Source organism: Doryrhamphus excisus, linkage group LG18 (assembly GCF_037039965.1).
Source record: "Doryrhamphus excisus strain RoL-2023G ecotype Guam linkage group LG18, RoL_Dexc_Guam_v1.1, whole genome shotgun sequence".
NCBI classification, from domain to species: domain Eukaryota; kingdom Metazoa; phylum Chordata; class Actinopteri; order Syngnathiformes; family Syngnathidae; genus Doryrhamphus; species Doryrhamphus excisus.
In genome coordinates this window covers 5,693,003-5,720,597 of record NC_136374.1, presented here as the reverse complement: position 1 = coordinate 5,720,597, position 27,595 = coordinate 5,693,003, and the positions used below count along the sequence as shown (strand labels likewise).

General features: G+C 44.2%; 2 protein-coding genes across 4 annotated transcripts in view; one reads left to right on the top strand and one right to left on the bottom strand.

Moving 5' to 3' along the window:
• Window positions 1-11,526, bottom strand: part of rims4 (regulating synaptic membrane exocytosis 4) — a 37,387-nt gene extending 25,861 nt beyond the window's left edge. Inside the window, exon 1 of one of the 3 annotated variants that reach the window (XM_058055313.2) lies at window positions 11,322-11,526. Coding sequence is in view for 1 of the 3 variants with exons in the window: in XM_058055312.2 (XP_057911295.2) it covers window positions 340-436 (97 nt within the window). In the remaining 2 variants the exon portion in view is untranslated. Of the gene's footprint in view, window positions 1-339; window positions 1,026-5,388; window positions 5,457-11,321 lie in introns of those variants that run through there. The other 2 variants (XM_078798478.1, XM_058055312.2) reach the window with 2 other exon arrangements.
• An 8,711-nt stretch (window positions 11,527-20,237) lies between these two features.
• ywhaba (tyrosine 3-monooxygenase/tryptophan 5-monooxygenase activation protein, beta polypeptide a) lies at window positions 20,238-27,497 on the top strand. Its single transcript, XM_058055186.2, has 7 exons — window positions 20,238-20,403; window positions 22,950-23,109; window positions 23,984-24,124; window positions 24,260-24,383; window positions 24,456-24,619; window positions 24,701-24,796; window positions 26,184-27,497. The coding sequence occupies exons 2-7, from the start codon at window positions 22,957-22,959 to the stop codon at window positions 26,238-26,240; spliced, it is 735 nt and encodes a 244-aa protein (XP_057911169.2). The 5' UTR covers window positions 20,238-20,403; window positions 22,950-22,956; the 3' UTR covers window positions 26,241-27,497.
• Window positions 27,498-27,595: the final 98 nt, after the last annotated feature.

The window sequence follows — 27,595 nt, the reverse complement described above, 5'->3', positions numbered from 1 at the left end:
CCACTTAGAGTGAATGAGATGTTTGTGCAGACTATTTTTATTGACAATATTAACCATCAGTGCACTTAATGTTAAAATGTGTCTTTAAACATTGCATGCATGCGTACTGGATAAAGATAAATAAAGTGTGGCCCAGGAACACAACAGTGGTTAACTTCTTTTTACACTGTGACAGCACACACTTCAGAATGTTAAAATGTGACGTTAAACGTTGATTGTACACTTAATAATGGCTCAGATTCGACCCTGGAACAGACTATTTCCTGGGCAAGCATCCAAACATGTCGTCCTGTGCTGGTCTGCCGGTTCACACACGCACGCACACATGCACTAACTCACCGCCATCGTCCTCGTCGAAGGAGTTCATGCACGGGAAATAGATGGCGAGCGCCTCGAAGGACGCGGACAGGCTGATGCGGCTCTGGGAGCGCTCCATGTAGAGGCCCGCCGCCGGGCCCGGGTCGGCCGGCTTGGCCAAGCGCGGCTGGGCATTCTTCACGCGGAGTACGGCTCGCGGCGTCTTGGACGGCTGTCGGCTGCCCCCCAACGGCAGACCCTCGGCAGCCGGAAAAGGCGAGTCAGAGGCCGGGATGCTGCGCTGGTGCAGGAGGAGAAGGTGCTCTCATAGAGGATGCTGATGGTGCTGATGGTGCTGATGGTGCTGTGCTCCTTTGTCAGATGATGACAACCATCCCAAAAGTGAGCAGGTGGGCTGTGGCTGGATGTGGGGCTTTGTGGGGCTGGAGGTCTATCTGTGGTCCAGTCTTCGGGTTCCGTTCATCTTCCTTCTACTGGTCCAGTCCGTCTCTGCTTGGCTCCGCGGGATTTTTCATGACACAAACCGGAAGTTTGCCTGCCCTCCAGAGAAGCCACTTGGGAGGAGTCGCTGCTGAAAGGAGGTCGCCTGGCTCCCGGTCTGGGTCAGAACCTGAGCAGTGAGTGGCGGACTGGGCCGTCCTGATCCAGTCAGTCAAAATGATGACTGTCTGCGAGTGTGGGACTGGCTGGACCCCACCGGGCTGTCAGCGAGGGGAGGGGGGAGAGGAGGCATACTGTTGCTGACAGCTCAGCCAATCACAAGCTGATTGAGGGGGTAAGGGGCGTGGCTTAAGGACTGTCGCTTTTCTGTCATGATCATGAACATGAAACAATGTCACAATTATTAAAAACAATATGTTGATCTCATTCAGTGAGGTTTTTATGATTTTATGTAGATGCTGTAATGAAAAAACAGCACTGCCACACATTCACTGTGAAACTCCATATACTTTTGCTTTCGCTTGTTACTTGTTGCTAAGTAGACTTTTCACACCCAAGTCCAATTTTATTTTGAATTGTTATGCTCACTATGTTGTTTCCATGCTGTTTTTGTTTTGGAGTTATTACAAATTGTGTTATAAATCAACAAAGTTTCCCTAAATTCATCAAAAAATAGTCACAATCCTTTGTGGTACATTTCTGCTGTTGTGTGAAAATAAAATTATGGTTTGTGCCGTCATAGTTTTACTTTTTTCAGATTTCCTTTTCTTCCATCCATTTACAACATACTATGCAGTGAGACAAGGGGTAGACAAGACAGGATGTTTGGATGATGAAGGAGACGGAGGAAGAGGAACAACAAGAAGAGAAGGGAGGGAAAAAATAGAAAATCCAAACCAAGCTTCTATCGAAGAACACATGTTGAACTGAAAACTCAGCATACATTTGCACAAGTAAGCACATTTTACACAACATGAACACAAGACTAGCACCAAGTATGTACTACTGGCTATATTAGGGGTATCCAAGGTTTTTTCTTCTACTTTGAAGAAACTTCTTCTACTTTGATTCCATGGAATCAAACTATGGAACGGATTGAGTAAGGACCTCAAACAATGCACAACGATGAGCCAATTCAAGAAACAATACAAGCAGTTGATGTTTGCTAAATACAAGGATGAAGAGTCTTGAACCAGTCATGATGTGCTATATATATCACTATATTGACACTTACTATGGTACCCATTATGGCATTGGATGCTCATATCACCTCCTACTTCGGTACGAGGTACATTATTTAAGAAAAAAAAAACCTTAAACTGTATTATGGAAAGCAGGAAGGGAACAAATGTAACAGTTACTGATTGTAAAAGTACCAGATGGAGGGGTAGGATTTAATAAGCTTTGCTTCTTCCTACTCCTTTTGGACATGTGGAACTGTGAACTGATTATGGGATGCACTCAATTGTAATCTGATGCATGTTCAAATGAAATTAAACCATTACCATTACCATTACTTTTATCGAATGAAAATGTCCAAGTAACATTTATTTTCGTAGCTTATTTCAAGCCAAACAAAGTTAATATGCTTGTTTTTTTTATATAAAAATTAGTGACTGTGCTTTGCCAGTTTTTTAGTTATTTAACTTATAACAAAGGTCTCAATCATTTGTGCTATGTTTGCGATGTTTTGTTTTTGACTTATTTTATAGGTCAATCAAAACTGGAACCAGCCAACAAGGTTCTCCAAATTAAACAAAAATCCACACAGCTAGGAAACCCGAGTTCAATGCCACCCTCGGCCATCTCTGTGTGGAGTTTGCATGTTCTCCCCGTGCATGCGTGGGTTTTCTCTGGGTACTCCGGTTTCCTCCCACATTCCAAAAACATGCTAGGTTAATTGGCGACTCCAAATTGTCCACAGGTATGAATGTGAGTGTGAATGGTTGTTTGTCTATATGTGCCCTGTGATTGGCTGGCGAACAGTCCTGGGTGTACCCCGCCTCTCACCCAAAGACAGCTGAGATAGGCTCCAGCACCCCCCATGACCCTTGTGAGGATAAGCGGTAGAAAATGAATGCATGAATAGTTCAGATTATAGGTGCTACGTTTCTGCTGTTTTGTGCAAATTAAATTATCATGCTGTCATAATTTTTGAATTATTAAAGATTTAAACGATTACATAAACCAGCTCCCCAACATTCTCAAAAAGGAACCGAAATAGACTCGTTCTTTTCCTCTTTGTTTGTGCTGTTTTGGGCTCCAAAAATGATGTGCTATGCTAGCGTTTAACAAAGGTCAACCAACATTTACCCAGCCTGGCCCAAATTAAACTAAAATAGTTGCAATTGTTTGCGCTACATTTGTGCAAATAATAATAATAATATTATCGGTTAGTACATGAGCATGAAAAGGATGCTTTTTTTTGTTTTTGCTTTTTCTTTGGCTTTTTTGCAGCAGTCACTGAGCAGTGGCAACAAGAGAGGGAGGTGAAAGAAGACGAGGACGTACGCTTGTCTGCGCATTCACGTCATAACTCCACTGCCTCTGTGTCTCAATTGGCACACTTGCGCACTTGCACTTCATCTTTTGCATGCATAAGTTTACTCTGAGAAGTACAGTAAAGGACCTGGATGTCGCACTCACAATCTAAATGGCATGTCCGCAGTGACGGACATTGGAAGGAAATAGGCCATTAAACCTTTCCAAACTTAAAAAGGAGAGAAGAAGAAGGGGAGAAATATTCCAATCACCCTTTCCGGTATACAGTATGTGACTGCAATCAATTTGGGACAGCACAACACTGTCACAATCAGCGCAGTCTGGAACTAAGTACACAGGAGGGTCAAAATGAAAAGCCACTATGTTAAAAAAAAAAAATCTCCTAATCAATATTTATTATATATATCATATTTTTCCACTTGAAATTTGCATTCATTCATTCATTTTCTACTGCTTTTTCCTCACAAGGGTCACGGGGGGTGTTGGAGCCTATCCCAGCTGTCTTTGGGCGAGAGGCGAGGTACACCCTGGACTGGTGGCCACATATAGACAAACAACCATTCACACTCACATTCATACCTATGGACAATTTGGAGTCGCCAATTAACCTAGCATGTTTTTGGAATGTGGGAGTACCCAGAGAAAAAAACCCACGGGGAGAACATGCAAACTCCACACAGAGATGGCCGAGGGTGGAATTGAACCCTGGTCTCCTAGCTCTGAGGTCTGCGCGCTAACCACTCGACAAATGTAACACTATAGAACAAAACAATCCCTATGGACTTGGAAGCACTTCCCACCTGTACAATTCACCGCAAGCTTCACCGTCTGTCTACGACTTGCATTTGCCAACAAAAATGCATTCAAAACGTCTTTTTGCACATTTCTATTCTTTCTTAATCTTTATAAATAATATAACATGACGTATTATGCTTTTTCCACCTTTCTGATCTATAAATGTAGTTAGAATGTTATATTCTCATGTTAAACCATGCCAAAGTTTCAGATAACGAGGTTTGCTCATTTGGAAGTGAGCCCTGAAAGAAGTTTGGGATGGCTCAAAACGCTTGGTTTCAGAAGGTGTGGTAAAACTGCTCCTTTGTGATGTCACAGAGAGGTGGACTTCCTTATATGGGCGTAGCTGTAAGCCAGATAAGCTGTCACACGAGCTCTGCTGCGCTGTTTACGTTGCTAGCAATGGCTCGTAAGGGAAAGCCACATTTTAATCTGTCAAGGACATTTCACACTGGACTGTTTAGTGAACATGGACCAGTATGCAGCTGGACTAGCCCACAAACTTGCTGAAGCCTGACGCCTTTCCGATGTTACTTGGTCATGTCTAACAGTCAGAAGAGCAAGCAGTAAGTATCAGTTTATTAGTATCCTAACTGTGTTTACTTTGTGTAAGTCATGGAGCAAAAGCGCTACACTACAAATGTTGGGTCAAGATTGTCTGCACTCAATAAACACAGACCTACGTTTCCACTCATTGAGTTCATACACGGTAATTCAGAGGTCTTTTCAAGTAGCTCCCCAAAGGGTTTATTCATTCCTGCAGGCGGGCCATGGGTGGAATAGATTAAAACAAACCTTTTTGGAAAGCCAACAAAATACAGCTGGTATAGGTGCAGATTTTGGATCTAGAAAGATCTAGAATATCTAGAAAGCTTTCTGTGCTGGTTATTGTGTGTAGCTGCTCTATGAGAGCCCAAAACTCAATACAAAAGGTCGAAAAACAAGCATTACAGGTCCCCTTTATTTCCGCATTGTGTCGAGAGTGAATAATCGCAATCGAAGAGAGAAGGAGGGAGGTTCTGGAGCTGAATATTCACCAAATTTGGAGAAGAACAATGACACAGCTAGCTCGCAGGAGAGTTGGCGGCAAGTATGAGAGTAGGAGGCGCGACCTGTGTGTCAAAAATTGGCATTATTATGGCCATGTCAATTACTTGTGGTTTTTTGCCAATTGCTGGGTGGTCCCACAGCCTGACACGACACAAAGTGGGGAGCTAATGTGTTCCAAAACACACTCACTCAAACCCGACATGTAAAATTCATGAAGCGAAAGGCGACAACCGCTGCGCTTTATGCAAAAATAATAATTAGCAGTTGAATGCTACCACTTACAAAAAAAGGCGTCACCAAGGTAACTGCAGCAGCCATGTCACAATCATCTGACGAGTGGATGATGACAACACCTAAAGAGGACGGACAAAAGCAGAGCATGGATTTCTATTTTTAGTTGGACATTCACTGATTTAAGCAACTTTAACACATGACAAGTTCTCCATTGAGAGCCCCCACCTAGCCCACTCCCACCACAGGAGTCTAAATCTAAAACTGGAATTCTTCTCACAGACTCCTGGCGTGGCTCAATAGGTGCTGCTGTTTTGGTTTGCACTTTATCATTCAAATGGTCTAATTCTCTCAAGTACAATAATTCATTTTCTACCGCTTATCCTCACGAGGGTCGCGGGGGTGCTGGAGCCTATCCCAGCTGTCTTCGGGCGAGAGGCGGGTGGGGTACACCCTGGACTAGTGGCCAGCCAATCACAGGGCACATATAGACAAACAACCATTCACACTCACATTCATACCTATGGACAATTTGGAGTCGCCAATTAATCTAGCATGTTTTTGGAATGTGGGAGGAAACCGGAATATCCGGAAAAAACCCACACATGCACAGGGAGAACATGCAAACTCCAAACACAGATGGCCGAGGGTGGGGAAAGACAAAATAAGCAGTCAGAAAGTTACCACTTCCACACAAAATAGGAAGAGAACTCATTCATTCATTCATTTTCTATCGCTTATCCTCACGAGGGTCGTGGGGGTGCTGGAGCCTATCCCAGCTGTCTTCGGGCGAGAGGCGGGGTACACCCTGGACTGGTCGCCAGCCAATCACAGGGCACATATAGACAAACAACCATTCACACTCACATTCATACCTATGGACAATTTGGAGTGGCCAATTAACCTAGCATGTTTTTGGAATGTGGGAGGAAACCGGAGTACCCGGAGAAAACCCACGCATGCACGGGGAGAACATGCAAACTCCACACAGAGATGGCCGAGGGTGGAATTGAACTCAGGTCTCCTAGCTGTGAGGCCTGCCCACTAACCACTCTCTCAAGTACATTCATTCATTCATTTTCTACCGCTTTTTCCTCACGAGGGTTGTGGAGGTGCTGGAGCAGATGCCAGCTGTCTTCCGGCGAGAGGATGCCAGCTGTCTTCCGGCGAGAGGCGGGGTACACCCTGGACTGGTGGCCAGCCAATCACAGGGCACATATAGACAAACAACCATTCACACTCACATTCATACCTATGGATAATTTGGAGTCGCCAATTAATCTAGCATGTTTTGGGGATGTGGGAGGAAACCGGAGTACCCGGAAAAATCCCACACATGCACGGGGAGAACATGCAAACTCCACACAGAGATGGCCGAGGGTGGGGAAAGACAAAATAAGAAGCCAGAAAGTTACCACTTCCACACAAAATAGGAGGGGAACTCATTCATTCATTCATTTTGTATTGCTTATCCTCACGAGGGTCATGGGGGTACTGGAGCCTATCCCAGCTGTCTTCGGGCGAGAGGCGGGGTACACCCTGGACTGGTGGCCAGCCAATCACAGGGCACATATAGACAAACAACCATTCACACTCACATTCATACCTATGGACAATTTGGACTCACCAATTGCAACATGCAAACTCCACACAGAGATGGCCGAGAGTGGAATCAAACTCGGGTCTCCCAGCTGTAAGGCCTGCCCACTAACCACTCTCTCAAGTACATCACAAATAAAATGCTCAACACATGCTGCATTTGTAAATAAGAGAAACGATGGTCTTTCCACTGTAGGATTTCAGACATGTTCACCCAATTAGTGTGTGAACCTCAGCGGTTTCCTTTGCAGACGCGGCGTGCGACACCATTTTCACATATTTCCTGTCTGTAAACACTGTCTTGTAAAAAGAGAGGTTATTTAGAGCAGGTTTGAAAACGTCACTTATGTGTTGGTCCTGCAGGATCTCTGGACTCCATCCACCAGACAGAAGGTGGGACAGCCAGGGGTATGACCCCCACAGTGTGTGTGTGAGTGTGAGTGTGTGTGTGTGTGTGCGTGCGAGATGAAAAAGAACAGAAATTGAGCTTATTTTGTGTTTAGATGAAGGGAGGGGGCCAGATAAAGATGTTATGTAACTCTGTCATGATGGATTACCAGGTAGCTGCGTGTGTGTGTGTGTGTGTGTGTGTGTAACTGAATTCCTCTGTGATTTCTCAGGATAAAAACAGCTGAGAGGTAGAAAGACTATTATTGGATACACAGCACTTCATCTAACTGTGTGCATAAATCAGTGTTTCTCAAACAGCGGGGCGAGCCCCCCTGTGGGAGACGGAGGGAGGACATTCAATGTTAGTGCAGACCTGCCAACATGTACACATTTATCTTACTCAGCATGCAATACGACTCCGGAATAAGCTTGTATGCTTCACAACTCTTCATTTTGTTGCATTTCGCTGGTTTTAGTTTTGAGTTCAGTGTGTACAGTACAGATAAATAAATACATATCAGTTTCTCAAATTGGGGGGGGCGCAAAATAACTGAGAACCGCTGGCATATATAATAATTACAGTAATATTACAGCTGCAAAAGCGACACAAGTTTGTTTTTGGAGAATTGTTTTAACCTATTGTTGTGTCTCTGTCTGTCTATGTAGCTGCAGTAACTAAGGCTTATACAAACATATATATACATACATACACATACATACATACAAGTACACATAGACTAAGAGCCGTGGAATCGGGCATCATAGTGGTTTCCACGACAACAACATCCACGTGTCACGGTAAATTACGACATCGCCCCCCCTCTAGATGACACCATGACTCCGCCCCCTGGTCATAAATACCTGTCACTGTTTGCTGCGGTGACATTTTCACAGTAAAGGTTACCTAGTGCAGATGTTGCCATGGACACTCCTGATGAAAATGAGCCGACGGACAAGAAATGATCCACAAGGTCAGGAAGGTCATGTGATGAAGTGGCGCCACAGCCTGAACGCTGTACAGCAGTGTTAGTCCAGGCCAGCAGGGGGCAGGAGAGGGAGCCAAATTTCCCGCCAATGGAACAATGGTGTCATGACTGCAACGTAGTTGTATGGAGGACATGCATGTCTTCCGACATATGCTTTGTTGTGCTAACAGCAGCCACTAGATAGCGTAGATGAGTTGTATGGAAGAAGTAGGTCGCTGGAGAGTGGCAAAAGAGCTTCAGCCTAGTTTGCGAGTAAAGTGGGCCGTGGCCTCAGACACAATTTATTTAAAAAGTAGAACGCAGACTCACAATTATCTGCTCTTCTTATTCCTTGTTTCCCGTCAGGACAGAACCTTTTCTTCTCTTTGCAGAAGTTATTAGATAGCTTAGCTTAGTTACTTCAACTGCTGAAATTCTTTTTTTTGACCCGCGACACATTTTACATTCTTTTGTCACAATTTGATTATGTTCTTATAATAACATTGAAAATATGAAAATATGAGCTGGAAACCTCATATTACAAATATACAACATAAGGTGGCCAGAAATATTTCAATATTGAACAAAGCAAAAATTGTTCTCAATCAGAAATCACTCCACACTCATTATTGCTCTCTGGTTCTACCATATCTTACTTATTGTGTGGAAATTCATTCATTCATTTTCTACCGCTTTTTCCTCACGAGGGTCGCGGGGGTGCTGGAGCCTATCCCAGCTGTCTTCGGATGAGAGCGGGGTACACCCTGGACTGGTCGCCAGCCAATCACAGGGCACATATAGACAAACAACCATTCACACTCACATTCATACCTATGGACAATTTGGAGTGGCCAATTAACCTAGTATGTTTTTGGAATGTGGGAGAAAACTGGAGTACCCGGAGAAAACCCACGCATGCACGGGGAGAACATGCAAACTCCACACAGAGATGGCCGAGGGTGAGAATTGAACCCTGGTTGTGTGGAAATATGGGCTAATAACTATAAAAGCAATCTTCACTCGCTAAATGTACTGCAAAAAAGGTCAGTAAGGATAATTCATAATGCCGTCTACAGAGAACATACTAACTCCTTATTTCTAAAATCACAAATACTTCAACTTGCTGATATAGTTCATCTTCAAACAGCTAAAATAATGCATAAGGCTAAAAATAACCAATTAGCTAAAAATGTCATCCAATACTTCTCTACAAGAGAGGAGAAATATGATCTCAGGGAAGAAGTACGTTTGAAACACTTCTATGCTAGGACTATGTTAAAAAGACATAGCATTTCAGTATGTGGAATCAAACTATGGAATGGATTGAGTCAGGAAATCAAACAATGCACAACGATGAGCCAATTCAAGAAACAATACAAGCAGTTGATGTTTGCTAAATACAAGGATGAAGAGTCTTGAACCAGTCATGATGTGCTATATATATCACTATATTGACACTTACTATGGTACCCATTATGGCATTGGATGCTCATATCACCTTGTACTTCGGTACAAGGTATATTATTTAAAAAAAACCTTAAACTGTATTATGGAAAGCATGAAGTGAACAAATGTAACAGTTAGTGATTGTAAAAGTACCAGATGGAGGGGTAGGATTTAATAATCTTTGCTTCTTCCTACTCCTTTTGGACATGTGGAACTGTGAACTGATTATGGGATGCACTCAATTGTAATCTGATGCATGTTCAAATGAAATAAAACCATTACCATTACCATTACCATTACCATTACCATTACCATTACCATTACCATTACCATTACCATTATCACTACCATTACATTGCAATGTTTTACATGGGTTAAACAACCAATGGTCTGTTAATCAATGAAATCAGCAGCCATCTTTGTTTACAATTTACAACAAAAACTACAAAAAAAGATGCTGGAGGTGTCAACGCTTTCAGGAATGTTCTACAAGAACAAAGATAGAAGAGTGTATACAATGCAAATGATGTGGATGAAGCATATGGACACTTTCTGAATACTTATGAATCTTTATGGCAACAACTGTCTGTGGCGAGAAATGTCCCAAAAAAATTTTTTTTAAGCCATCGGTGACAAAAGGTCCAATCATGTTCTGGCAAAAGCAGAGACTTTAAAATGTTACACAAATCAACCAGTGTCATTGCAAGTGAGGTCATCGCTCTAGTGTGTTCACACTGTCAGTACTAGGATGTTGCACTCAAGATACTTAAATGGTCACCATCTTGGCTATGTAATGGAATGGGAGGAGCTTACAGTAGTACGGTAGAAGGTAGTGAACAGAAGAAGATGAATTTGGTAAATATTTAGATCATTATTTCCGGTAAGTGGGCAACAACAGTCATGGATTTCCACCCAGTACACGGTGTTAAGTGTTGCATTTGAGACGAAAGCTGAAAAGTACTTGGGTACTGCACTCAAAATGCTAAAAATGATGACTGTGCTGTGATGGACATCTTGGCTACTATAGAAGGTGAGAGGACATCATTTCTGCCTCATTTGAGGTGTTGCCCCTCCACCACCTGGAGGGGTTGTATGCCTTGAAAATCCTGCGGTACAGAATGAGGAAGACAATCCACGATGACTTAACGTATATTCACCCTCAGGATTTATTCTTCCTCTCTGAACAATAACAACACTTCAGATCTCATAAGATGACTACACCAACAGTTGGCCATTTGTTTCCAGCAGTATTGGTTAAACAAACATTTGAACAGCTAAACATTTGTGATGTTAAGACATTGTCTTCACATGTCAATCTAGTGACAATTTCCACAGCCAATGTATACATTTCACATATCTTTAGTACAATACTATCAGTAACACATTTCACATATTGCAGTTAGCCCGCTTAATGCTATTCACCATACATTAAGGACTGCTAGCATTAGCCGTTAGCCATTTCACATGTGCTCAAATGCTCTACAAAACATTTATAACAAACCACTTTGCAGTCAGCTGTTTACTTTAGCAACTTTCTACACTCTTTACAGTCGTTTGCGTAAATTATCTCTAATTTATACTAACCTGTGGCACAGAATGAGGAAGACAATCCACGATGACTTGACGTATATTCACCCTCAGGATTTATTCTTCCTCTGTCGTTTTGTCACCTACTCTATACCACCATCGCTGCTAGCACCCCCTAGTGGACCTTGCGGTATTACACCCAAACGCCAACAATGGAGATTTGGTTATTTTAGACACAAACATATAAAAAATAGTAGGGTGTCTTTTTTTCTTTTACAACTGATTTTTATATGTATGACATGAACTATTACTACTCTTACATGCTCTAACCATATTTATACATTTTAAACTGTTATTTTCCTCTCCGTGAATCACCACCTTATCGTGGTGGAGGGGTTTGAGTGCCCGAGTGATCCGAGGAGCTATGTTGTCTGGGGCTATATGCCCCTCGTAAGGTCTCCCAAGGCAAACAGGTCCGAGGTGACGGGACAGACCAAGAGTGATTCAGTAGACCCATATGATTAAAAACAAGAGGAGGAACCGTACCTCGCCCGGGGGAGGGGCTCGCAGGCGAGCGCCTGGTGGTCGAGCCTTCACCCGTGGAGCCCGGCCGGGCCCAGCCCGAAGAAGCCACACGGGATCTCCCCCTCGTAGACCCACCACCTACGGGGGCAAGCATAAGGGTCCGGTGCAATGTGTGTTGGGTGGCGGTCAAGGGCGGGTGCGTAGGCGACCTGGTCTTCGGCGGCCAAATCTGGTTCTTGGGACATGGAATGTCACTTCGCTGGTGGGGAAGGAACCTGAACTTGTGCAAGAGGTTGAGACATTCCGACTAGACATAGTCGGACTCACCTCGACCCACAGCTTGGGTTCCGGAACCAAACTCCTCGAGAGGGGGAGAGGCGGCGAGCTGGTGTGGGCTTATTAATAGCCCCCCGGCTTGGTGCCTCTGTGTTGGAGTCAGCCCCAGTGAACGAGAGGGTCATTTCCCTACGCCTTCGGGCTGGGGAAAGGGTCCTGACTGTCATTTGTGCGTACGCACCAAATGGCAGTTCGGAGTACCCGGCCTTCTTGGAGTCCATCAGAGGGGTGCTGGAGAGCACCCCAGCTGGTGACTCCGTCGTTCTACCGGGAGACTTCCGGTAGGCAGGCCCCAAACCCGATGGTGGACACCAGAGGTCAGGGCTGCCGTCAAGCTGAAGAAGGAGTCCTATCGAGCCTTGACGTCTTGTGGGACTCCGGAAGCAGCTGACAGGTACCGTCAGGCCAAACGGTTTGCGGCTTCGGCGGTTATCGAGGCAAAAACTCGGGTGTGGGAGGAATTCGGTGAGGCCATGGAGCACGACTTTCGGTCGGCCTCGAAGAGGTTCTGGCAAACCATCCGGCGCCTCAGAAAAGGGAAGCAGTGCCCAGTCCACACTGTTTACAGTGGAGATGGGGGCCTGCTGACCTCGACTGGGGATGTAGTCGGACGATGGAAGGAATACTTTGAGGCCCTTCTCAATCCCACTGACATACCTTCCATAGAGGAAGCAGAGTCTGAGGACACATACGTGGACAGTGCCATCACTGTGGCTGAGGTATCTGGGGTCATTAAGACGCTCCTCAGTGGCAAAGCTCCGGGGGTGGACGAGTTCCTCCCAGAATTCCTCAAGGCTCTGGATGTTGAGGGACTGTCTTGGCTGACACGTCTCTTCAACATTGCATGGAAGTCGGGAACAGTACCTTTGGATTGGCAGACCAGGGTGGTGGTCCCCCTTTTCAAGAAGGGTGACCGGAGGGTGTGTTCCAACTACAGGGGGATCACACTCCTCAGCCGCCCTGGGAAAGTCTATTCCAGGGTGCTGGAGAGAAGGGTACGACCGTTGGCCGAACCTCTGATACAGGAGGTCCAATGCGGTTTTCGTCCTGGTCGTGGAACACTGGACCAGCTCTACACCCTCACGAGGATGCTTGAGGGTGCATGGGAGTTTGCCCAACCAGTCTACATGTGCTTTGTGGACCTGGAAAAGGCATTCGACCGTGTCCCTCGCGGCGTCCTTTGGGGGGTGCTCCGGGAGTACGGGATTGGTCCTTGTACAAACGAGGCAGGAGTCTGGTTCGCATTGCCAGTAGTAAGTCGAGCCTGTTTCCGGTAAACGTTGGCCTCCGCCAAGGCTGCCCTTTGTCACCGATTCTGTTCACAATTTTCATGGACAGAATCTCTAGGCGCAGCCAAGGTGTTGAGGGAGTCCAGTTTGGGGGCCTTAGAATCTCATCTCTGCTACTTGCAGATGATGTGGTGCTTGTGGCCTCTTTGGGCTGCGACCTTCAGCGTTTACTGGGACGGTTTGCATCTGAGTGTGAAGCTTCGGGGATGAGACTCAGTACCTCCAAATCAGAGGCCATGGTTCTCAGTCGGAAAAGGGTGGAGTGCTCCCTCCGGGTTGGGATTGAGGTCCTGCCCCAGTCTTGTTCATGAGTGAGGGAAGGTGGGAGCCTGAGGTCGACAGACGGATCGGTGCAGCCTCGGCAGTAATGCGGTCGCTGTACCGGACCGTCGTGGTGAAAAGAGAGCTGAGCCGGAGGGCAAAGCTCTCAATTTACCAGTCGATCTATGTTCCCACCCTCACCTATGGTCATGAGCTTTGGGTCATGACTGAAAGAATGAGACCGCGGATACAGGCGGCTGAAATGAGTTTCCTCCGTAGGGTAGCTGGACTCACCCTAAGAGATAGGGTGAGGAGCTCAGCCATCCGGGAGGGGCTCAGAGTAGAGCTGCTTCTCCTTCACATCGAGAGGAGTCAGTTGAGGTGGCTCGGGCATCTAGTCCGGATGCCTCCCGGACGCCTCCCTGGCGAGGTGTTCCGGGCATGCCCACCCGGGAAAAGGCCCCGGGGCAGACCTAGGACACGCTGGAGGGACTATGTCTCACAGCTGGCCTGGGAACGCCTTGGTGTCCTCCCGGTGGAGCTGGAGGAGGTGGCCGGGGACCGGGAAGTCTGGGCTTCCCTTCTAAGACTGCTGCCCCCGCGACCCGGACCCGGATAAGCGGAGGAAAATGGATGGATGGATGGATGGAAACTGTTATTTTAAAACCATGTTACCTTATCTTTTATGTACCTTACAGAGGCATGGAGTATACACAAGTGAAAATAGTCATAATAAATAGATTTTTAATTATTGTGCAATGGAAAATTGGGGTAAAAAAACTGACCCATATTTCATGAGACGATCCAGCCATGAAGAAGGTGAAGCACAATGACAGTCATGGCTTCCGGATAGCACTACGGAGTTTTGGAGTGTGCTGTATTCCATTTGAGACACAACTTATAAGTGGAGGAGGCCAAAGGACTGTCATCAAAAAGCCAACCACAAGTATTAGTTGCCATATAGTCGTGAAAAAAAAGCTTTGTGGTGCAGGTAGATACACCTGCACAGTGAGTAATCACATGAGCTGTGGAAAAAAAAAAGCACAGGAGGTGCAATGATCCACTCTGCTATAAATAACTGTCCCGCTCCTTCCTCTGAGGACGCCAGCAGGAATTTGTGCTCATTTCTCGGCCTGTGACAGCACAACGCGCCAAGCAGGCCCGCTGGAACACGGCGACCACGTGCATGCACTCATTGAGCGATGGAACCCGCCTCTCTCCGGGGAGCTACCCCAACATGTGATTCAGATTCAATCTGCGGCAGCGCTTTGTTTTCCACTCTTTCCCAGCATGCATTGCACACACAAACAGATGCATTCAATGGATTTTCACTACATGGCAGCCAAGCAGCAGTCAGCTTTCTTCTATACTCCTGTTAGAAATAGTCCACATTATCATAATATCATAATGCTCACTTAATCTTCACACAGAAGAACACATTTCCAGTTTGGTGGACATTTTTATCCTTGGGAAAATCACATGACTGTCATATCGAAAATGTTTCCTATACGTCACTCGGGGACTTAATTATGTAAAGTCAGGACACTGTTGATAAGAACCAATATTGTTGTCTGGTTCATGAGTTAGCAGGACTATTTGTTTGACAATCTTAAACCAATTTAAATATTAGCCAATGACAACAGGACTCAACACAAATTGCAGTTTTAAAATGAAACTTAGTATTATTAAGGGAGAAGAAAATCCAAATCTACATGGCCCAGTGTGAAAAAGTGATTGCCCCTTAGACCGAATAACTGGTTGGGGCAACCTCAGCAACAACAACTGCAATCAAACATGTGTGATGACATGCAATGAGTCTCTCTGAGAATGGCTGTGGAAGAATTTTGACTCACTCATCTTTGCAGAATTGTTGTCATTCAGCCACATTGGATGCTTTTGGAGCCTTTTGAAGGTCATGCCACAGCAATATAGCATTAAGGTTCATCTCAATTTTTCAAGAAAACATCTAGATGAGGCCCAAGACCTTTGGGAACATACCCATACAAAACTTGAACTTTTTGGTAGGTGTGTGTCCCATTATATCCAGTTACCAACAGTAAAATATGGTGGTGGTAGTGTGATGGTCTGGGGCTATTTTGCTGTTTTGCAGGGCCTGGAAGACTTGATAAACAGAATCACAAATTCTGCTGTTTACCAGAAAATCCTGAAGGAGAATTTCCGGTGTGATGGGAACATTTATATTTCACAGGTGTAACATATTACGTTACAGCTTTTTAGGGCTTCAACTCTTGCATCCGAGCACATCCTGCTGTCCCTTCAAGGATGGTGGGCACATATAAATCACTATATTGACACTTACTATGGTACCCATTATGTCATTGGATGCTCATATCACCTCGTACCAAAGTACGAGGTGCATTATTAAAACAAACAAACAAACAAAAAACTTTAAACTGTATTATGGAAAGCAGGAAGTGAACAAATGTAACAGTTATTGATTGTAAAAGTACCAGATGGAGGGGTGGGATTTAATAAGCTTTGCTTCTTCCTACTCCTTTTGGACATGTGGAACTGTGAACTGATTATGGGATGCATTCAATTGTAATCTGATGCATGTTCAAATGAAATAAATCCATTACCATTACCATTACCAAGACTTTGGAGTGGTCTATAGTCAAGGTCCTGACATGCATCCTATTGGGATGCTGTGGCATGAAGCACCATGCTGGTTGAACTGCAACAATTCTGCAAAGATGAGTGGGCCCAAATTCCTCCACTGCACTGTAAGAGACTCATTGGAAGTTATCACAAACACTTGATTGAAGTTGTTGCTGCTAAGGGTGGCTCAACCGGCTATTAGTTTTAGGGGACATTCACTTTTTTACACAGGCGGCCCTGTTTAGGCTTGGAATTTTGGAATTTTGTGTTCCAATAATTATTGTTCAATGTATTCAAATCAGTAAAACAAGGGTGACCAAGTTTATGCACCTGCCTACTTTTGTTTAAATAATTATTGCATTCTTTCTGTAAATCCTATAAATTTCATCTCACTTCTCATAACGGAAATCGCCGATCCCAACAGCCGGTGATTTATTAGGAAAGTCTTGAAAATGACCTTGACAGTCACTTGCAAAAGCTTCATACTTAATATTATGTGGATTGTTTCCTCATAAAAGTTACTTCAAACGGTTCAATCTGTGGCCACTCCAAATCCTCCCTATGAATATTGATGATAGAGCTCCATCTGAACCGTATTAAAAGTCTTTGGCTTTTGTCTTGATGTTTCTCAGCAAGCAGCTTGTTGTGAGGACAAACAGAACCTCTATTGATTTTTTTGTATTGGTTTTCTTCAGCTTGAGGCCCCACAGCAAGGTCTGAGTTACGGGACTTCATAACGTATCGATTCCATCGCTGTCAGCTTGACTGAAGACTCCATCATGGCGGTGGCACGGCTGTCGCTCATGTGGATGACGAGCACTGCAGCATCATCCTCTTGTTCTGCATGAGTTTAGTGACTCAATTGCATGTGTGATTAATAAATCTACCTCCAAACGTGAACATGTGCAACAACAACAACAACTGATTCATTTGCAGAGGGTCCACTTGTGTTTCATCAGCATCTCAGGGTCAGGAAAAATCAATAAAGTTCAAGACGAAGAGAAGATGTAGGTTGATGTTGCTTTGGGCACTTTGTGTGAAGATCAGCTTGGAACTCACGGCAGTGTTTATACTGACATCTAGCGGCTGCTTTGGAGAGGCGCAGCCACATGGTCAACTCCTTATTTCATTCACTTTCACTTTATAATGACTAAATGTTACACCACTTAGAGACATCCATTAGAAAACATGTATCAAAATGATGCTCGTGCAGCTTATTTTACAATTAGAATGTTTTTGGCGGTGTGATATAAGCATACAGCATACACTGTCTATAGTAATCCCTCATTTATCCAGGTTAATTGGTTCCCTGAAATGGAATATTTTCATAGCGCCTTCATAAGCTGTTTGCAAACTTCTAAATATGAATATTTTAACATTATTATAACCCTGTAAATATAAAAAAACAACCCTATCATCACCTTTACACGCCTATGACCTTATGTAGTACATATGAGGTAAATACAGAATTTAAGAAAGTAAGAAAACATAATAGCATAATAATTATTAGCATTGATAGGGAGAGTTCCTTTTTTACTTCCTGTTTTGTACAGTACTTCCTGCAGTTGATATTGTCTCATCAATGTAACATTACTGACACATAGTGGACACTGTAGAATACTGCATTACACAATTTGAATGCATATCCTAAATGCCTTATATTTGTATTTTCATTTAGCGTTTAAAAACTAATTTGTTGTGACTTTAGGTTGGTATTTACCCAAAATGGATGGTAAGTGTCCAGCACTGTGCTTGGAGTGCACTGCAAGACAAAGTATGAGTACACAACTCTTCTCATGCAGGAGCGACTATTCTGGAGTCAAAAGGAATACTGATTGTTACATTGTTGTTACATTGTAATGGTAATGGTAATGGTTTTATTTCATTTGAACATGCATCAGATTACAATTGAGTGCATCCCATAATCAGTTCACAGTTCCACATGTCCAAAAGGAGTAGGAAGAAGCAAAGCTTAAATTAAATCCTACCCCTCCATCTGGTACTTTTACAATCACTAACTGTTACATTTGTTCACTTCCTGCTTTCCATAATACAGTTTAAGTTTTTTTTTGTTTTGTTTTTTTAATAATGTACCTCGTACCAAAGTAGGAGGTGATATGAGCATCCAATGCCATAATGGGTACCATAGTAAGTGTCAATATAGTGATATATATAGCACATCATGACTGGTTCAAGACTCTTCATCCTTGTATTTAGCAAACATCAACTGCTTGTATTGTTTCTTGAATTGGCTCATCGTTGTGCATTGTTTGATTTCCTTACTCAATCCATTCCATAGTTTGATTCCACATACTGAAATGCTATGGCTTTTTAACGTAGTCCTAGCATAGAAGTGTTTCAAATGTACTTCTTCCCTGAGATCATATTTCTCCTCTCTTGTAGAGAAGTATTGGATGACATTTTTAGCTAATTGGTTGTTTTTAGCCTTTATTTTTTATTATTAGCCATTATTTTAGCTGTTTGAAGATGAACTATATCAGCATGTTTAAGTCATTGTGATTTTAGAAATAAGGAGTTAGTATGTTCTCTGTAGGCCGCATTATGAATTACCCTTTTTTGCAGAAAATAACTATAATAACTGTATTTCTATAACTAGAAAAACAATATCCTTAAACCACAAAGCCACGCTATTGGCTTCAATATGGCCCAGCCAGAGACTTGACTTCAATCTGAGATGTGAAAATGGCTGTTCACTGACGCCTCCCATCCAATTCAATCTAACAATGTTTGTGAGGTGTTGCAAAGAGGAACGGGCAACGCTGCCCAAAGATAGGTGTGCCAACCTTGTGGCATCATTTTCAAAGAGACTTGAAGCTGTAATTGCATTGAGCAAAGGCTGTGAATGCTTACACATGCTCAATTTCTCTCTTTCTCTCCAAAAGAAATCCTGTCGTCATATGGGGTGTTGTGTGTAGAATTTTATCGGAAGAAATTTGTTCCATTTTTGAATAAGATGGATGGATGGACAGATGATAGATAGATTAAATATATAGAATAAATATCATTTTTGTCCTCCAACCAGCCTTGGCATTTTATGTGATCAAGCTTTGTCATACCATCGAATATTTTACAGGTTCTGTATCACTAGTAGACAGATGAGTAGATCATAAGTGGTGTCAGCTGTGATTCTTCACGGTGTTTGTGTAGGCCACGTACGCTGACACGATGGTGAACTGGGATATCACAGCAGCAGCCTCTTGGAGACAGTTGCCATGGAGACACGCACACGTCATCCTTTCCCCCCTCTTTTTTTGGTTGGACTTTCTTTATTGACAACAAGGAGTGACAGAGGTAACATCCACAAACATACATGAGACATTTCTTCTGTGTTGTTCATCATTTTGGGGAATGACATCCTGCGTACACTCTGGACTGGTGGCCAGCCAATCACTGGGCACATACTGTATTGAGACGACAAATGAATATTCACACTCACATTCATACCTATATGGTCAATTTAAAGTCGCCAATTAAGCGAACATCTTTTTGGAATGCGGAACGAAACTGGAGTACCCGGTCACCGTGCGACCTTTCAATGCAACAATATAAATAAAATAATACATGTTTTATTACATACAATTGGTACAAACAAAATTCTGTTTTTGCTGTTTTCTTAATTATATTTCTACAGTGTTCCACAAATGGCCCCCAGGCCCCTCTTACTTAGCGTTTTCTCAGCTTTTTCTCCATTACTCTAAGCAGTTCAGTACAACATTGAGCAAAACAATGTCATGATATTTTAATCATTGGTTTTCAAACCATGTCATGGTATTATTTTACTCCTTTTACTTATTTCATCGTCTCAGTGAGGGCAGCAGACAGACCGAAGACAAACTCAAAGTCTTACGTCATCGTGTAATTGTTGCCATGACCCTGTTGACGTCAAGCCCCTGCTAAGATGAGTGGAAAACCCCAAAGCGCGGTCGCCGTGGATACTGGCGGGGGGAGGGGTGTGGCTTAGAGGAAGCGGAAGTGTCAGAGCAGGCGGAAGTGGTTGAGCCCTGAATAGCCGAGCATTGAGAGGAGGACGCCTCCATAAACCTTCATCGTTCACAGCAGAACATCGAGAACCCTAGTACCTTCGAAATGTGAGTTGACCTGCTTTTGGCGACATTGTTGTTTTATACGCACCGCCAGTTGGTTTCTTTGCGGGGGGAGGCGGTTTTCGCTTTCTCTGTAGCGGACGTTGCCTATTGTGGTTTGGGGCTGGGTGTGAGGATTTAGGCCGAGGCTTGCGGCCACATAGGGACGGATATTCCAGCCCGGCAAAGTTCTATGTCGCTGCATACCTACCCTTTATAAAAAATATTGTCTAGCAAATGCACCTTTTGCTCGATTAGGGAGTCGCCATTTTGGACCTTTTGGTCAGCTTAGCAGAGCTAGTCGACGAGCGGACGGAGGGGACATTTTACCGTCTACTTTGGCTTAGCACGGGGGACATAATGGAGACATTTCCATTGTGCTTGGCATCAATATTATTGACAGATTAGATGTTGTAAGTGATCAGAACACCGTAATGCTCGATGCTTAGCTCTGCTCCATCATGGCGTAGGCTAACACACCCTCATTTCCCGGGAGTCCCCCCCCCTCTCCACCCCCGTCAAATTTGAGGTTAGTCGATTATCTTATTGAAAATACACCACTGTCTTCGATCAGATCAAATGTCTTTGGTATATATATTTTGTAGGACATCGGTTGGATTACAGATGCCAAATTGATTTGGGTCCGTTCCCCTTTAGCATGCAGCTAACAGTGACGTGAGGCTAGCATGCTAAGCTAAGCTCCATCTTAAAATTCCACAGGGGAGTGCGACAAGGAGGAGGGCGTAACTGCTAGCAGGCCTGCTAAACCGCATAGCCAAGTGCGCACCTCGAAGGGTGCGCTGGCTAGGTGTTAGCATCAGTGCGTCCACTGCGTGACAAACATATTTAGCAGGTACGGTCGTGTGTATCTTAAACTACGCTTGAACGAAGTTTCAATTGAGGACATTGATAAAAACGTGCCAGGAAAGTGTTTTTTTTGTCCGTACAAAAATCAGTTTCTCGTCGACGCTCAGTGGTAGCTAGAAGTGCTAGATGCTACTAGCATTGAAATCACAACTCGCATGTATGGTAAACACTTGTCTCTTAATAAATTAATACACATATGCATCTCCTATCCATATGTTGAAATGTGTTATATGTAGATATAACGTTATTTTGAATATACAAAAGTCAATACTCAATACATGTGTAACTGTCAAATGCATCTCATACAGGACTTTTTTTTAACAATCGGTTTTACTTGGAACTGTAGACCACACGTGACCATTCTGGCTAACACATCACAACATAGCATAGCAGTCCCGGGATAACAGCAAATGTATTGTTTGCTCACATTTTGTGACCAAGCAAGATTTTTTTTTTTGGTGCAATAACTCACAATAAATTGTGTTAATAATGAATTAATATGTAATTTTATAAAATGATAGGGGTCAATTAAGGAAATTCAGCATTAAGCAGTTTGATCTGCTTTTGGTGAATGAATGCGCTTGAAGTTAAACGTGCAGTTGTTTGCTGTTGGTGAATATGCTATTCACATGCACACCACCCACATGCTTCAAAGAAGTGGGATGGACGCTCAAATATCAAATATTAATCAGCCGTATGAAGAAAATAAAGAGCGCTCCATGTGAGCAGAGCGTGTTACAGGCAAGCCTACCAGGAGGTGCTCTCCTTCACGCTTGCACTTTTTTGATGAAAAGGCAAAGCAGACAAAAGAAGGTAGTGGAGAGCTTTCACAGAGGATTTGTCAGCTCACTTTTTAATGCAGCAATGAGCTCATTTTTGTGTCTGGTGCCTTTTAATGCCTGGACACAATGGTGGAGACATTAATATGCACTCTGGGGTACTGTTAGTCAAATCCAACTCCTGTTGTGCAGAAACTACAGGTAAATGTAAAAAAAAGTTGCTGGAAGTGGTTTGAATTGAGAAAATATGTGAATCATTTTTGGATCATTCAAATTGTCCATAGGTATGAATGTGAGTGTGGTGTGGATGGTTTTGTGTATATGTGTCCTGTAATGGTCTGGCAACCGGTCCAGGGTGTACCCCGCCTGGCGACCGGTCCAGGGTGTACCCCGCCTGGCGACCGGTCCAGGGTGTACCCCGCCTGGCGACCGGTCCAGGGTGTACCCCGCCTGGCGACCGGTCCAGGGAGTACCCCGCCTGGCGACCGGTCCAGGGAGTACCCCGCCTGGCGACCGGTCCAGGGAGTACCCCGCCTGGCGACCGGTCCAGGGAGTACCCCGCCTGGCGACCTGTCCAGGGTGTACCCCGCCTCCTGCCTGAAAACAGCTGGGATAGGCTCCAGCATGCCTACCATCTTCTTGAGGATAAGTGGTAGAAAATGAATGAAATGAAATTGTATAATTCCCTGTGGCACACCCGAAGATTTCATATGGCACATTAGTGTGCCACAGCGCAAGGGGTGGGAATCACTGGTTTTGCAAACTTGTGGCTTTATTAACCGCTTCTAAGTCTACGTTGGACATTTCTTCCAATGCATTTGCACATAATTTGAGCTGTACTTCCTTCTCAATGCTTATCAGCTGAGCATGTCAAGATTGTAACCCATCACATGTTTGTCTTTGCAGCCGCAAGATGGAGAGGACTGAGCTGGTGCAGAAAGCCAAGCTTTCCGAGCAGGCAGAGCGCTATGACGACATGGCGTCCGCCATGAAGATGGTAACGGAGCAGAACATAGACCTGACCAACGAGGAGCGCAACCTGCTCTCTGTGGCCTACAAGAATGTGGTAAGAATCTACAGTCACTCCATCAACCGTGAATAGAACCATGTCCCAAATGCCACCATTTTGTGAGACGAGTCAAAGCAAAAATTAATAATGTATAATAATAATAATTGGCAATAACATCAACAAAGATTTTTTGATCCATGAGCCATGTCTGTGTTCTAACGCTGTCAGCGAATGTGGCTGTCTTCACACATGCACGGCCATCGTCCTCACTTGCGGTACGCACACAGGCTGATCCGTATGACTCATTCACAGCTTCACAGCCAGTCGGACCAAACAGAACTTTTAACTTCAGGGTCGTTACCAGGGACCCGTGCAACCTATTCTGAAATGCTTCTGTTATCGTTTACATGCCAAAGTATCACGGTATGGATTTTTGGCCATATCACCCATCCCACCCCAAAATACATTTTTATTTGGTATCAGCTCATTTCACTCATGTGTGATTGGTATCAGAATCGGCAGCATGAAACCCTGGCGTAACCTCTTGGATCGCCCCACTGGGCTATGTAGCGAAAGGGGAAAGGGATCATTTGAAATAAGGGCAGCCAAGGAGCAAACCATGGCGAAAAGAAGCGGGTAATTATTGTGGTGGTCATTTCTGGTAAATGTGTAACAACTAATGGATATGGGATAATGTTATATGGTGAAATTGGCATACTGAGTAACTATAGTGATTGAATAGTATAGCACACCATTTGGAGTACAACATCCACGTATTGATATTGTTTGTATTTTTGCTGTACTTGTCACTCCAAAGAATAAGTGTAAGTACGCACGTGGCGTGACCAGCTGCTTCTTAAGAGTCACTCCGAAGCGTCCTGCTTTGCTTTGCCTGGCGTGTCTCCTATTGATATCCGTTTGGCGCCCTCAGGTGGGAGCCCGCCGCTCATCCTGGCGCGTCATCTCCAGCATCGAGCAGAAGAGCGAGGGCAATGAAAAGAAGCAGCAGATGGCCCACGACTACCGTGTGAAGATCGAGTCTGAACTCCAAGAAATCTGCCATGACGTGCTGGTACATGCATGGGAGTGGGCGGGGCATGATTGAATATAGGGTTGTCCAAAGTGCGGCCCACAGTTTTTTTTTTTAATACAAAATAATAATAATAATAATAATACCTTTCCCTAAACATCCGTGCACCTCTTCTAGAATCTGCTGGACAAATTTCTGATCGCCAACGCCAAGCTGGCAGAGAGCAAGGTGTTCTACCTCAAAATGAAAGGAGACTACTACAGATACCTCTCAGAGGTGGCGTCCGGCGACACAAAGAAGGGTCCGTGTAGTATTTGCTACTGTCGTGAAAGTCGGGAGAGCTATTGACTGATTGTTTTCCTTTTGCCTCCAGACACGGTGGAACAGTCCCAGAAGGCCTACCAGCAGGCCTTCGACATCAGCAAGACTGACATGCAGTCCACGCACCCCATCCGACTCGGCCTGGCCCTCAACTTCTCCGTCTTCTACTACGAAATCCTCAACTCACCAGAGCAGGCCTGCTCTCTGGCCAAGCAGGTGGGTGCTCACTGACCCCGTAGTCGGGGGCCGGATGGTGTGGTTTACTTTCTGACCCGCGTCTGGCGTTTTCCCTTGCAGGCATTCGACGAGGCCATCGCCGAACTTGACAGCTTGAACGAGGAGTCGTACAAAGACAGCACGCTGATCATGCAGCTACTACGGGACAACCTGACTGTGAGTACCTTCCCCGTTTGGGATTTCCCACAGGTCTATTTGCGGTTGGGGAGGCTTAACTTAATTTATTTATCCCCGAGGAGATGATGTATTCATCAAATTTGCACAATTGTCCATAATGCATTTGCAAAAAACTTGGAAAACACAACAAATATGTCACTAACACATGTGCGATTATTTTGTGTCCCTTCATTTCTGCTTCCAATAGTCTGCCAATATATGACTTTGGTGGTTTTGGTGTAGTTTATTTCAATGAAGTAATGGTTGATCGACTACCTCTTCATCATTATCTCAAACCTTTAGAACGCGACCATTTGTCTGGAGGAAAAACCTACATTTTTAGTGTTAAGATGATAAATACTGTGGTACTGCAGTGCTCCACACACTGTTTATGCAGACAGAGGAAGTAGGAAGTACCCCAGAACGTGGAGCACCAACTGCCAAGGTTTTATCAACCTCCATTTGTGCAGAACAGCTTGAAGTAGTTGACCCATTTTATTGGCCTTTTTGTATCATTCTAGATTAGACATTCTTTTTTAGTTTCGGGTAACCTTAGCTGTTTTCTTTTTTAACCTCTGGCACTTCACTACTCACCTTTTTGGACTTGAGCTAGGGTCTGGGTGAGACTGGGCCGCATCAGGTTTCGCCCCAAGAATAAAGAAAATCAATCAATCAGTAATAAATAAATATAATAAAACAGCAAATAATAAAAACTTAAGAAACCACATATAGTTGGTGGGTAGACAATTTTTTTCAGATTAAAATGACCAAAGCATTATTAGAGCCCTGTAGACATGACAAAACACGACTATAGTCACATTTATACTTTTTTTATTTACAACATATTGCGCAACTGCAGGGTCTTGAGACACATGCTAACTCGCCAACTAGAGAGCTAGCGACCTAAACGGTAGCCTCCAAGTTATTTCCTTTAAACTTAAATAGCCCAAAACTTACCACTTCCACACGGATAGGGAGGATAACTATTAACAGTTATTTAACCTTTAACATGAACATTAATCAAACATAATAATTTTTTCTGGGTACATGATACCATACAGCATCCATATCAAACTTGCGCGGGCCGCACTAACATTAAACCTTCATATCAAGGCGGGGGCCTCAAACTAGTGTCCTGCGGGCCACATTTGGCCTGCGGGCCGCGTGTTTGAGACCCCTGTCTTAGGCCTTTGGTGTTGGTGAAAATGAATTGAAGAGCTTTAAATAGCATAAATTGCTGCTGCATGTTTTCAGTGTTTAGCAAACTCCGAGTTAACTTGTAGGGTGAACATTATCTCCGAGGGATCCTGAATGCAGCATCCAAGCTGACGGTTGTTTCACCAAAATCTGTCCACCGACTAAACACTAATTGTTGTCTCCTCCCCAGCTGTGGACATCAGAAAACCAGGGAGACGAGGTGGAGGCGGGCGACGGCGAGAACTAGAGTGCACTCGGAGGTCCACTCCCCCCACTCCCAACCCATTTAAACGCCCCCCACCCCACCCCACCCCCATGCACACCAACGTTCATTCCCTCTTCAAGCCTCTTTGCTCTCTTCTGTATAAGCAGCAGCATGATTCGTACCCCCTACCCCCACCACCTCCACATGGCACTCCATGTCCGGCCCATCCACTAGAACCTTCTGGCCCGTCCTATCTCACTAGGAGGTTTTTTTTTAATTTTTATTCCAATTAAATTTGCTCAATCTTTCCTCTTTCCAATCCCCGCCCCCTTTAGCCCTGCGATCTCCTCCTTTCTGTCTCTTGGCTTCTTAGTCCCGCCCACTGGCTGCTTTTATTCCACTTTAATCCAAACAAGACAAAAGGTTATTAAACTGTGTGTTTATTTTCAACAAACACTTTGATGCTGATGAGTCTTTCCTCACTCGGGGTCACATGGGGAGGGGGGGGCACGCCCGCTCTGCTGGTGGTTATACAGAAGGGGGGCAGGGCGTCCCACGAGGTCGTATCGTGACACTGACCAACGAGAGAGCGATCATTCCAGCGTTACATTAGTTTCCATAGCGACCAGGACATCACTCACCTCATCACCGTACAACCAATCAGAAGCTTTGAAATGAAAACATCCTTCAGATTCCCTCAATGAAGTAGAATGAGTTGAACAACCTCAAAAAGCTAGAAAACAATTTCCCTCCAAAGTTGCTCAGTGTCACCACGTTCTCCGTGGAGCATCTGGACATTCCACGCTGTAGTTGTCTTTTCCTTTGCTGGGGACAAAAGTCTTTTCATGCACAGACGAGTTGAAAAAAAATTCTTCCTGCCACGCCTTTCTTTCATATTAGCTAATGAGAGCGCTGCTTGTTGGCTGCGTAAAGAGACAAAGGATGAATGTTGCAGCCAGCCTGTATGTATGTGTGTATATCTGCTCCTTCACTTTTCTTCTTACCAGTATTCTTCTAATTCAACAAAGTTTTACCATAAAAAGTTTGCTTCTGTGACGGTTTTCCTGCTTAGCGCGCACGTGCTTGTGAACATTTTGACTTCGCTGCAATAAAATGAGAAAATGACAAAAAAAAAAGATGCATTCCCTTCCCCCCCTCCTCCCACCAGCCTGATTATTGAGCTAGCAGTAGATTTGTGTGTCTTTTAAAAACTCTAGGTTCTACTTTACATGTTACCACCAGGGCAAACTGTAAGACGATTTAAAGTGAAATAAAGGTTTTATCAGTTCTGAAACACCACTGCTCTCTTTCACGTCCTTTGCTCACATTTTTTCCAGTCCAGTATCTTGGCTGAACGCCGCTGACAAGACGTCTTTACTGCAGAGATGTCGGACAGT

Bases quoted from the DNA above. Each gene is read 5' to 3' on its own strand.
- ywhaba (XM_058055186.2), top strand. From the start codon at position 22,957: ATGGAGAGGACTGAGCTGGTGCAGAAAGCCAAGCTTTCCGAGCAGGCA. The intron at 24,125-24,259 runs GTACATGCATGG...CACCTCTTCTAG, and splicing joins AAATCTGCCATGACGTGCTG to AATCTGCTGGACAAATTTCT. The intron at 24,620-24,700 runs GTGGGTGCTCAC...TTTCCCTTGCAG, and splicing joins CCTGCTCTCTGGCCAAGCAG to GCATTCGACGAGGCCATCGC.